Here is a 13,302-nt window from a genome sequence, read left to right on the forward strand (position 1 = left end):
GATTCTCTGCCTTATTCATAGCTATACAATATTTCTAATTTTAGTTATAGATAGTTTGATCTGTGTTAATCTTCTACTCATGGCATATGATGATGATGATGATTAGATAAAGGTTTTCAAAACTTCCTGAGACTGTGGTTATTATAAAAGAGTACAAACATTTCAATTGCATATTGTATTGTGTTGTCTACTTATTTTACAGCTAGCTCCTTGATCCATTGTGATCTTAGGTACCTGTGACGAGGATTGGTAAGTCGGGTACATTGAAATAAATAGAAAGGAACAGGGTTGCTGGTAGTAGAGTGTAGGTTACCCGATTAAGATAAAAGTGTAAATTGTAATGAAAATATATCATGGGCCCAAGTGTGCATATTTTGTAACAAAGGTTAGTCGGGTGACCTACGCGCTCTATCACTGGTGTTGGAAACAGCTAGGGCTTTGCTGCTTTCAGAAAGTCTGGGATACCAGCCATTATAAGCCCAGAGCACTCCATTGTTTTCAATGGAACTCCCAACATTCCAATGTTCTAATAAGTTGGCTGTTCACATGTAGAGAGTTTCAGACTGTGGCTGTCTGTAGAGTGAAAGAAGTTCAAACATTGCAAGTCTTTCTGAAGCTGGGGATTGTCAGAAGTGGGGTTGGTCCTGTAGTTCGTTTGGCATGTGGGGATTTCTGTTGACATATAAGCAGTCTACTGCTATGCATGGCTCAGTGGGAGATGGAGAGTGCCTTTCAGGAGGTATGGATTTTAAATGGGAACCAGTGAAGGGCTTGGAGGGCGGTAGTGGTGTGTTTTCATCTTCTAGGCTGCGGAAGCTGTATGGCCACTGGGTTCTAGGTGTGCTGGAGCTTACAGAGGAAAGGTAAATTCTGGCAGAGAATTTGAGGTAAATGAGGACCAAGGCAATGATGGGTTGAACCTTTGGAAGTCACCTAATGTAACACACTCAAAGAACCCTGTTGGTAAATAAGTATGGTTTAGTTAGCTCATTTACATCTGACAGGAAGGTTAGGTGAGAATCCTTGATTACAACTAAGGCTCCCAGTTTTCCGTTTTTACTGATTTTTACAGATAAATACCGACAGAAAACTATTTATTTGCCTGTCTGTATTTATTTTTAGAAAGAGTAAAATACGAAAAATAGGCCTTCTTTGGATATTTTTTCTGCTATCAATCAAGAGTGGCAGGTCAGTATTTGTACAGATTGAGATGTAGGGGATATTAAAAAATATAATAGAATTCCAAATTGAGCGTAATTAAGTGCAGATCTACAGTTTTTATGTTATTCTACAATGCAGGTGTTTTCAGATAATGCTTTTGCACTGTATACTGTTGAAACCTTTTGGACATTCAAAAGTGAGTATACATTTATCAGTTAAATAAATGTGGAAAAATACCCATTGCAGCTTCATTTATACAGAAAACACAAAATAAATATGGATAAATACAGAAAAAATTAGCAAAAAAAAAATATGTTTAAATACATACGGAAAGGTGGAAAAAATAAATATCCTAAAACCAGGAGCCCTAATTACAACTAAGTTCTATACTTTGGTGGTGGTGCTCCTAGTTTGCAGATTAGGCAATGGTGGGGTGTTGTGACAGCAGATCCTTGTGGCATGCCTGTGTCCATAGTAAACAGAGAGGGCACGAAGGGAGAATGGGTAATTACGTGAGCACTTTTGTGAAAATGAGGTACCCTTCAGAACAGTAGCAAGGATGACATAATAAGTCTGCATCAGAGACCAAGGCGATGTCCAGTCACTGCAGGGCAGCAAATTAACTTGAAATCATCCCTTCTGATAATTAAAGAAGATTCTATGCTCAACCTGGTTAGAATCATGCTTAGGAGTTTAAGATTGTTAGTTTTCGAGGAAACTGTATAGCTTGGTGAATACAGACCTACTGATTAATTTGCCAAGGAATGGTGCACTAACGTTGGTGCACAGATGTTGGCAGGTGGCATGTCAGAAGTTGTTATGACACCCGTGTCACCTCACAGAAGTGAGACTTTCCTAGGATGAGGACCGGTTTAAGAGTTTAATTAAAATGCCCTGCAGAGAGAGGGAACACATGAGAAAATCTAGCTCAGGCGCTATGGAAAGTTGTTGAAGTGGAAACAGGCGGTGGACCACTTACTTGCAATTCTAGCTCTTGGCGAGATATTAGATATCCTTTGTTACCAACTTTCTAATTTCCTATAACCTCCATTATGGTGCCTAATTGTATTGTTCCAATCACTTTAGAAAAGTCCATGGCCATGAACTAACTGCACATGACTTTTCACCTTACCGTGGAAGGTTTTGTGCAAAGATCTCCCACGCCTTTAGTTTCGTTTGAACAAGGGAGGGAAGATACCAACTGTTTTTGTGACCAGTGGTCTGAAGATGAGTCTTTTCAAGAAAATATAAAATATTAGATACACCCAACTATTGCATATTGCACCTACCAATCCTCATCTAAAATGACTACCCTCGACTTGCGCCACTGCTGTTGCCCTACCACAGTCCATGGGACTGCACCGCTTAGCTGGACATTTCTCGCCCCCACATTCTGTGCTGTCTTGACGTGGGTCCAGGGACTACATCCCCCAGTGCTCCCTCATGGCGCCTGCCAAAAGTGTCACGCCAAAAGCGCCAGGAGGCACTTTAAAACTTCAGAAGGGCTCCCGCAGCATGGGTCCCTCGACTTGCGCCACTGCCGTTGCTGCCAGAACTGCAAATCAGCCCTACCATAGTCAGTGGGGACTGCACCGCTTAGCTGGACATTTCTCGCCCCCGGATTCTGTGCTGTCTTGACGCGGGTCCCGGGGACTACATCCCCCAGCGCTCCCTTGTGACGCCTGCCAAACACGTCAAGCCAAAGCGCCAGGAGGCGCTTTAAAACTCCAGAAGGACTCCCGCAGCGCAGGCCGCCCTTGGCCCGGGTGCGCCCGGGCCAAGCCTGGGCTAAGGGCGGGCCCGTCTGCACCCGTCGAAGCCAGGAGGAGGCTGGGCTGGGCCATCCATCGTAGCTTTTGGACTCCGGACTCTGGATAGAACAAGGTGAGCCCAAGTACCCCTATTTAATCCTTTGTTTTCATCCCTGACAATCCTGCGCACCCAGCCATGAGTAAACGTAATGGGGGAGTTGGTCACACTACTCGATCTGCAACTAGCATTGATAGTATGCTGGAGAGGGCTGTTAGTATAGTTGCAAACAAAATTGAACTTACTGAAAGGCGATTTTCATTGGGTTTGGTGCTGTCCCCATCATGCTTATTAATCGAAGAACCTACAGAGGAGCCTACTGACCCTGTTCCAGAATCCAATTTTCCGCCCATACCTATACATACCCAATCGTTAAGTAGTTCTGACAATCATGATGACCAACAAATATCTGGTCCTGGGTATGGAATTGAGAGTGGGATCGTCCTATCAACCAAGTCTGTGATGGCAAACAGGGCTAAAAGGAAAAGGAAAGTAAATAATCCAATTGCCCCGAAAAGGAAACAACCGCCCAAACAAATATCCCTAGTAATCCCATTAGTACATGAATTCAAGGTTGTGGGAGTACTACAAGTAGCACTGTTAATGACGTGACTGGCAGGAAGACTATGGATTCAACCCCGGTCACTACCTACTCCATTAGTACACAGACTGAAAAAGTTTCGAACTGCATGGAGGACAATGGGCAGGGAAGTGCTTTATTTGATTCTGTTATAAACACTGTTTGCGATCGTTTTAAAGATATTCTAAAAAAAGTGTTTGCTACCACGTGGTTAAGGTTGGATAATATGGAAAACATTTTAAGTAGGGGGAATTATTTGGTAAATATACCCGAACCAAGTACACAAAACAGGGTAGATCTTAACCCCGATGGGATAACCACTGTGAGAAAAAAATGCGAATGTATCCCTGGAAACATGTAAGACCTGTAAGAAGGCCAAGAAATGTTTTTTGTCCAAATTCAACCTTGGTAATGACATAGAACCCGATGTCGCAAATGAAGCAGGGCAATCAAACTGTATACCAACCACCTCATTACTCGGTCCCCTAAGCTCGGTATTGAGCACAGCGGGAACAGACCTGGGAAACACAGGAAGTAGTGCACCCAGGGTAGCCAATACACAAAACAGGAAAACGCCCACATTTTCAACAACGAATACTGAAAAGGGTAGTAGGGATACATTATGCCTCCCCCCAACTGCCTGCCCATAAGTGCAGGTGTGCCCCCGCTTAGAAATGATCAAAAATAATCTTGGCTACAGCTGAGAAATAAATGTGCTGATTGGCTCGGGAAACACAAGGGGTTACGTGCAGAGAACTTTAATTATATCATCATGGTACGGAGGGTTGGGTGGGTGGGTGAATCCCCCAGAAATATCAGAGGTGACTGCATAGTCATCAATTTTAAGAAACCACCCTTGGTAAAGAGATTGTTATCCATTATGGAGGATAAAATTATTGCGCACTCGACCAACATCATCTCACTCCCATTGGGGTATTTCTACAAGCCAGATTCAAATATGACTATCAGAGCATCCAGGGAGGTAACTCAGATGACTACACATCGCAGGTTCTCCACTCTGTCTGGACTAGATGACCAGGATTGACTGAATGTTCACCTCCAGCAAGATGTTATTACCACACAATTGGTAGACTTAGCATGCACATCCCTGACCTGTCAAATAATCCCCGAAACAGAACCTGGTCTAACTATTCTGGGTCGGAACTCTACTGTCTCTGCCACTAAGGATAACTTAGACCATCATGTCCTTGCTACTGGTCCTGAGGATAATATCACCCCCAATAATGAACTGGACATGGTTAGTCAGTCTGGCGGTAACGCTACACGTAATAAATGTTGGATCATGTTTTGGAACGTTGCTGGTCTAAAAACAAAGGTGACTAACAATGTGTGAGTGGATCTTGTAAATAACTATGAGATACTATGTATTCAAGAAACCTGGGCTATAGAACCCCTTCATCCATGTGGTTTTAAAACATTACACACACCAGCTATTAGTGCGAAACATGGCAGAGTGAAAGGGGGCCTTTGTACTTACGTCTCTAACCAGCTAAATTGTGTGAAATTTGAAATGGTCCATAAAAATATTTTTTTCCACATTGTTAGAATATGTGTGGACAATGCCTTATGCCTGATTATTGTAAATTTTTATAATAATGTCCCCCCTGAGGCGATGGAAGGTGTTTTAAAAAATTTGAGTTGTAATGTAAAAAGTTTACTCGGTAAACTAATCAAAGATGTCTTTATGAACTGGGGAGGGGATTTTAATAGTTTTTTATGTAATATAGGGGAGACGGGGACATGCGGGTTAACGTTGGATAAATACAATAATTTGCCGCACTTCGCACACACTATGTTCGGGGACCTACTGAATGACATTATGTTCTCATATGATATGGGGTAAGCAAATCATTTATGTCAACCGGAGGTCCCTTTTCGTCCTACTTTCAATGGCAGAAGTGTTTTCTCTACAATTGACTATACAATAATGTCTTGCGGATACTCTGCACTTGTTAGGAATTTTAATACACTTGATACTGCCCTCAGTGACCATTTCCCAATAAGCATCGATATTTTATTACCAAATCAAGATCCCAAAAGGAACTCCACTTCTAGGCAGTCTGCGCAAAGCATTGCTTTAAACAGGCAAAATGGATATGCTCTGAAATGGACGAAAGTGATCCCTTAGGATTTTTTACAAAACGTGATGAGGAATTGTGAGTATAATTGTAGTACCTGTTTAAATGAGCATTCCACTGACCATGCCATTATAGAAAATTATACATCTATAGCTGCGCATATTAAAACATCTTTATGGAAGGAAACTAAAAGCCAGGGTACCAACACTAAGGGCTGGTTTGATTCAGCCTGTACCAAGGCTTACTCCAATCTCAGGCATGCCCTAAATACCATAGACAAGGATCGGAATCTAATTAGGGTCCTCAGAGGGAACTATAAAAAGGTACTTAAAAAAAGGAAGGATGAAATGAAACAGGACGCATTGAACTCCCTGCATGAGGCTTTCATGGACCAAGATACCTCCGCCTTCTGGAAGGCAGTTAATGCCCCCCTTTTTTTTTTTAAGGATAATACCGAAGCAAGATTGGAGATTGCCATCTCAGAGGGTGATTGGGTAACACAATTTGTACAGCTGTATAGTAACCTATCTTTAGCCAACCGGGCCGTGGAACTGGTAGAGGAGGCATTAGTACAGGGGCCCTTACCTCCCTTCCCGAAATTGGTTATGGGCTTTATATTAAATGAAGTTAATATAGCGATTAAATTTAGTAGGGGGGGAAAGGTGCCGGGCCAGGATGGTGTCCCAGTTGACCTCTTCAAAAACAAAGTGGCATTATGGGAACCACTGCTTAAGCAACTATTTAACGCATGTTGCTCGAGGGGATTATTAACATCCTGGTACGATTCTACTCTCGTCCCCATATTTAAAAAGGGAGATAGGGCTAGTCCTAAGTGCTACCGCCCAATATCGTTATTGGATTCTTCAATCAAGATAATTGTGTGTGTGATCCTGGACAGATTACAGATATGGGTTGATGAGCATTCAGTAATCAGTGATCTCCAATATGGATTTCGGAAAGGCCTTGGTACTGTGGACCAGGGCCTAAATCTGCATATTTTGTTAGAAAAATATACTAAAGCTAAGGGAGGGTTGCTATTTTAAACTTTTGTCGATTTAACATCAGCCTTCAACAGTGTTACCCACTCCAAGCTGTGGATGATTATGGAAAAGCTGGGTGTGGATGTTCATATAGTTTCTTTCCTTAGGCAACTTTATTCAGGGGCCAAGGTCAGATTTGGAAAAAATGGGGACTGTACCATGACGTTCCCTATCGCAAGAGGGGTGCGGCAAGGATGCGTCCTTGCCCCTTCTTGTTCACCCTATATATTAATGACCTAAAAAGAACTTTATTGAGGGAGTGCAGAGACATGCCCCTGGTAGCTACAAGATCGGTCCCTGCACTCCTTTATACTGATGACGCGGTGTTGATGGCCCGGACGCCCATTGCTATGCAAAAGGTAGTAACATCCTTTTCACTTTTTATGGCAAGCCTTGACCTGACCATATATTGCTCTAAAACTTTCACTATGAACTGCGGCCCTGGGGCAAATAAAATAAGAAGTCCATTTTTATTAATTTGAAGGCATTGGACATTACCCCTACATTTTCTTATTTAGGGATATTATTTGAACAGACCGGTTCATGGTGCAATGCTATAAAAACTAGGAGGCTCTTGTTTTCTAACTCCCTAATGGCCTTAACCAACTTCAGTACGAAGATGGGCAGGAGGCCCCCTTTTCTGAATGACCCCCCTTTTCTGAATCGTCCATATACAGGGCAACCTGTGTAGCAACTGCAATTTATGGTGCAGGCATTTGGGGGTATTTAAATGTGACCACATTACAGATGACGGAAAATACCTTCTTGAGGTACCTCTTAGCAGTCCCATCTAGTGTTTCCACATTCATATGTCACGCTGAACTTGGTTTACCCTATATAAAAGATATAATTAAAATCCAACCAGTTCTCCTGGGGCACAGGGTTGGGACAACAGATGAATGTGCTTTTAATCGTTTTGTCCTAAAGGATGCTATGAACTCCGATAAGTCTTATAAAATAAGATGGTTGCAATATGTAAAAATGTTTTTAATACAAATTGGTCGTCAGGATTACTTTAGTGATCCTTCATTGATGTGCCAGGTCCCTAGAAAATTTCTCAAAAATTGCTGCTTGGCACACCTGAATGATCTTAGAATAACCAATGAAATGACAAAAACTACTGTGGTGGCCCATCATCTTATATTGATTACTGATAAAATACAGCCTTATCTTAGGCTTTCCATGACGGATTTTGAAAGGTTCTTATTAACCCGTTTTAGATTAAACAATATACACAGACTTTTAAGTTTTCCTAAGGTAAACGGCTGGACTTGGACACTCTGTAAATGTCCTTGTGACGATCTGTCTAGCCAGACGTCTATTCATGTCTTGTTATTTTGCACATTTTACACAATACCTAGGAAAAGGTGGATAGTCCATTGTTTAAAACTATGGAATTAAGACAATGTCGCCCCGCATTTTTGGCTATCCAGAAGCTGGATAATATTTTTACTGTTGCCTCTGTCACCGTCGTTTTAAAAGCAGTTTACAGATTTGGGAAATCTATTCTAACATGAAACTAATCTTTAATTTTTATGGAATTTTTATCTGACGTATAATATGATTGTTGTCTTTTGTATATTGTGATTGTGTTTTATCAACTGCACTTTTATGGTTATTTTATTCTCTATAATAACCGAATAAAGTTAATAATGAATGAATGACTACACCAGGAGATTAGATTTTGCACTGAAATGTGAATTTTTGGGTACTAATATGCACAGGTTTACCTACACACATTTTGATTCGAACAAAAATGTTTTATCGGCCTCTTAAAAATAATTTTTTTAAAAAATTGGTTTCACACCGCAATTTGAGTATGCCGAAAAATATGAGGGGGCATATTATCAAGGGGGTTTATCTCCGCTTTTTTGGCTTTAAAAGCCAAGAAAGCGGAGATAAAATTATCTCCCTATTACCTAGCTGTCGCTAACACCAGTTAGCGACAGCTAGTAGGAGATAGCGACCATCTTGGGCCCCACTTTGCATGTCAGTGATATTTATCACTAATGACATGCAAAGTGGGTGTGCCAAGATGTTAGCGACTGAAAACAGTCGCTAACATCGCTATCTCCTATTACCAACATTTGGAGATATTCGCGCTAAGCGCGAATATCTCCAAAAGCTAACACCTGCCCTGAGCAGTTCTTAGCCATGTTATCCAATGGGAGGTGGATAACATGGCTAAGAGCATTAGCTCGGTAATGCATGAATATCGCTGACTTTTCAGCGATATTCATGCATTGCGGCGATTTTTATCGCATTTGCGATAAACCTTGGTAATACCAAGGTTTATTTGCGGTAAAAATCGCCGCAGCTCAGCGGTAATTTTTTGTCTCTAACCAAGCAATAGCGATAATTATCGCTATTGCTTGGTAATATGCCCCGAAGTTATTTGAAGTCACCACCTTCGAGATAAGAAGTGTGCCTTGGTGTAATGTCGAGTATGGCCAGTCTCTGGGCTCATTTGCTGAATGTGAACGATTTATTTTACAACATAAATGCACATGAAGACAATAAGAAATGTGTGCTTCAGTGTCCACTTAAAATATACTTTGGCAATCTATTTTAATTACTTCATTTTACGCATGAAGCAACTTTTCTACTGTGCATTTTATAAACAATATTATATGCACAGCCAATAGAAGTCTGCCCCACAGCTTATGTCCTTGTGTCAACTTTAAGGCTTGTTGCAATAACTGGAACGTAAATACAATCGGATTGAGTATTAAGCAGACTAAATTTCTTTGCAAAGTGAAAATGTGTACAGAGTCAGCAAAATTCAGCGGTCAAACATTAAAGAAGAAAGGTCTCAGAACATAAATCTTCCATGTATTCTCATTTGAATGTCCTTGTACTATATATACTTTATTGAGTGACCTTAAATTGTGAACTACAATTAATAATGCATTTATTTCTCATTCATAAATACATTTAATAAATGATAAAATAAAATGCCCGCACTCCCATTTGACATCACAAAATGCCTCCCTCCTTACCTTCTGATCTTTAACCTCAAACCTTGTTACCTAATCTAAGGGTCCACCTGTTTTTGATGTGCCCACTTTAGTTTATACATGTTCAGTTTGAAAATATGCTCAGAGTGCTACATCAAATGTGTCATTACATTTTGAAGGACAAATATATTTTGAAAAGTGTATACAAATGTAGAATGTGGCATTTCGCACTTTCCTCGATATGTTCTGGTGTTTCCTCCATAGAGATATACAGAAGGATGGAAGTGGTGGTCACATTCTCCAGTTACGGGTCAAATTCACATGGGTTCGCATGGGCGTGGGTTTGTATTCATTGCAAAGAGACCTGTGTTAGGGTGGTTACTTTTTGGGGTGACATACCGATCTGCTACAACATACATTTGTTACTGTCATAGTAACCAATTACTAAGGATTGACTGTTATTGTTTGCACTTCTCTTCAAAAAGAGGAAAGGATATTCAAGAATCTAACATTTTTTAAAACAAAAACAGTTCAGGACAACAGATTTAGAGGCTTTTAAGGTTTTGCTAAATGTATCCTTATTCAGGTGGGCTTTCTAGGGCAACATTTCTAAACATTTTGCAGAGTGGGCTGATTTCAGTAACAGTCACCAACACAAGACATCCAGAATGTTCCTTTGTTTGATGACATCTGCTATGGGTTTGAGACCTATTGTGACATAATTTGCTCGACGGCCTCTTTAAGGGCCTCATTGCAGTACCGTGTAGTTCCAAAGTGGCTCATAATGGGAGTCGGTGGCCCCATCAAAAATACAAGATCTGTGGGAACCCACAGAATAATGCAATTCACACAGACTTTCAACTGCCAAATCTCTGGGTGAATCTCGGTGGTGAAATAGGAAATTACTGGGGTAATCAAGTGTGGTATTCATAATTGCCCAGTAGTCCCTTTTTTCTGAGGGTATATATTCAAGGCACATCTCCATATCCCCCAGGCTCCCCCCCCCAGGAATTATTTATACCTCTGCTCTTGGTCACTCATATGCCAAAGTGCAGGAAAGGAATGCCAGGGCAAAAGCAGGGCACTCATAAGTGACCAGTTTGATATGGGTACATTCTCAACACTGTGAAGAGAAGGGAGTGGATCAACAAATATGATATTTGTAGACGTCCACCTCAAGCCCAAGCATATCTTCTTTTGGATCAATAAGCATTCTCCTTTATTAAACCCACCTTCAGCCTTTCAGTTGCTATACAGATTTTGGATAGTTCATTATTGAATATTTATAATTTTCTAGTCTTTATGCAGTGCGCACCCTTTGTCAGAGCTCAGAGTTTCCTTTCATCTGTCCTCTACTCTTCCAGAACAAGTACCCATACGTCACCATACCTTCTAGCACCAATCTTACTTTGGATTCTAGTTCAGGATCAGCTAAAAAACACAATATGAGCAATATGTCGAGTACACCTGCTCCTCCCTGACAATCACAGCTTCTAACTGATACCCTATTTTTAACCATACTCCCTAAAAATGCAAAGATCATTGTCTTCATATCGGGCTATTCCTATAATTTGACGGAGATGATGACTAGGGTTTCTGGGTGATATGCAGACTAGCTAGGAGCTGATTCCTTGTCTGGTGGTGTCTAGAGTAGATGGTGCACTTCTCTGTGAATTAAGATTTTAGGAGGGTTTTTTAGGCCAACTGCTGTTAGTCGCTAATGAATGTGGGGAACGATTGCCTTGCATTGATACAGAAGGCCTTGTTTGTGACCGGGATATCTGCCGGAGGCATCAATATAGAGGGTATTGTTCAAGACCTAGATAGATGATGTTTCTGTGCTGCACTGGGGCCTGAATCTGGACTAGTAGATTGTTACTGTTGACGAGAGCTTGCAGTTGTACTACTGGCCGCAGCATTTAAAAAGAACTATTATTTTCTAAGGAAGAAAATGTTCATATTGTATTTATACACTTGTGAAATTGGTGCCCTAATTGCCAACTGAAAGATGTTAAGGTGTTTTTTAATTCCAGCAAAGGCTGCAAATGATATACCAGCTGACTTTGAAATGAGGCTAAAATAGCAACACGCTGCATGTCTCAAAGTCTCTGGAAAGAAGGTTTTGAAGTCTTTGTCAGCCAATCTGTTTACATTTGCATTGAGTTATAAGATTCAAACATGAATCATGAGGATAAGGTTAGCATACACTCTTTGAAGATGGCAACCTTATCTAGTGGCTAGGTGGGAAATAGTTTTTAAGCAAGTTGTACCAATTACTGTGTACAAAAAAAATGGCTAGCATTAACAATCATCATTCTAATTGGTTCACCAAAGTTTTCATGTTAGGGTTAGGTGGATCACGAAGGGAAAAAGGATGAGGGGTTATGCTGCTTAGTTTCAGTGCAGCGGAATGTTTCTTTAGTGGACACAACGCTAAGAACTAAAAGGTGTGGGTCAGTCCACTTACCCATAATACCATATAACTTCTCCCGCACTTCACCTGCTTTGTGGGCTTTTCTTTTGACACTCTGCATGCATAGAGTATCTTGATGAGGCAAAATGTCAGATTTATGTCGCCCCTGCCTTCTGGTCCTCTGTCTGCTGCTGCTACTGCTACAGCCACTGTCATCAGCTGGGAGGAAGGATATACAGTAAGATGTTATACAAGGATAGTTGACAATTTGTTTCCTGATTCACTGGTTTAGAGTTATTTCCCACACAGCAATTCATCATCCATCATAATCAATGATACTTTATTTCGGAATCATATATCCTTCAAAATCCACTATTAAACATAAAGTTGTAAGCGTATCCCATTCAATTACCAGTTATCATCAGCTCAAAAACGTTTTTGAAAATGTAATAATGAAAAAGGGCTACGTTTCAAAGTTTTATAGCAACGTCCATGTCAAGGCCTACAAACTACAGGTGACTTCCTGAAATCTCATTCGCCCCATTGAAACCTGGTAGAATGTTGACTGACACAGGCGATATAGAAATGCACATCTGGTACTGAAAATGCCAAAAGAACACCTCAAGACACTAACTTACAATACCAAATTATGGGGAATGTTACTGGCACAGAATGGCAATAATGGAGTTCTTTATATGCAAGCTTATGTGAGATCAGAGAGGAAATGATTCATAGGGAGGGATTAACTGATCCCCCTTGAGTTTCACAGGTGACCAGAAGTGCAAAGCAAGGGATACGACAGGAAAGCATGAAGGAAAATGTATTACCAAAATGTTGAAGAGAGTCTTTGGAATGCCAAGATGCAGGGCAGTACAGTTTTCTGTAAGGTATTATCTGGTATTTGAAGCACCCATACTCCCAACTAACTTCAGTGAAGTTCCAACATTTGGATTGTCTAGCTCACTTAACCATTTAATTATGGTACTGTCATGTGTTTTCTGACACCAATGCATTAGCAAAGTTCACATAACTTTTTAGAATGTCCACATTAGCTGGTCAGACGTTATACACAATATTTTACAAATGATCTCCAAAAAAGACAGAAATTGGTAACATAGGATTTGAGCAAATTGTTTTCATGTACAAGTGACAATTGTCAGTGTACAGTCTTGAATTGCTGCATCTGATTTTCCTTTGGCAACTCTTATTCGACAAATTCAGAAAAGGTAGAGAACATGACACC

General features: G+C 40.7%; 1 protein-coding gene across 1 annotated transcript in view; it reads right to left on the reverse strand.

The window, feature by feature from the left end:
* The window catches only part of NYAP2 (neuronal tyrosine-phosphorylated phosphoinositide-3-kinase adaptor 2), a 987,564-nt gene that overhangs the window by 285,842 nt on the left and 688,420 nt on the right, over positions 1-13,302 (reverse strand). Inside the window, exon 5 of the mRNA XM_086944856.1 lies at positions 12,114-12,278. Coding sequence (XP_086800982.1) covers positions 12,114-12,278 — 165 coding nt within the window. The remainder of the gene's footprint in view (positions 1-12,113; positions 12,279-13,302) is intronic.

This window comes from Lissotriton vulgaris, chromosome 11, assembly GCF_964263255.1.
Source record: "Lissotriton vulgaris chromosome 11, aLisVul1.2, whole genome shotgun sequence".
Taxonomy (NCBI): domain Eukaryota; kingdom Metazoa; phylum Chordata; class Amphibia; order Caudata; family Salamandridae; genus Lissotriton; species Lissotriton vulgaris.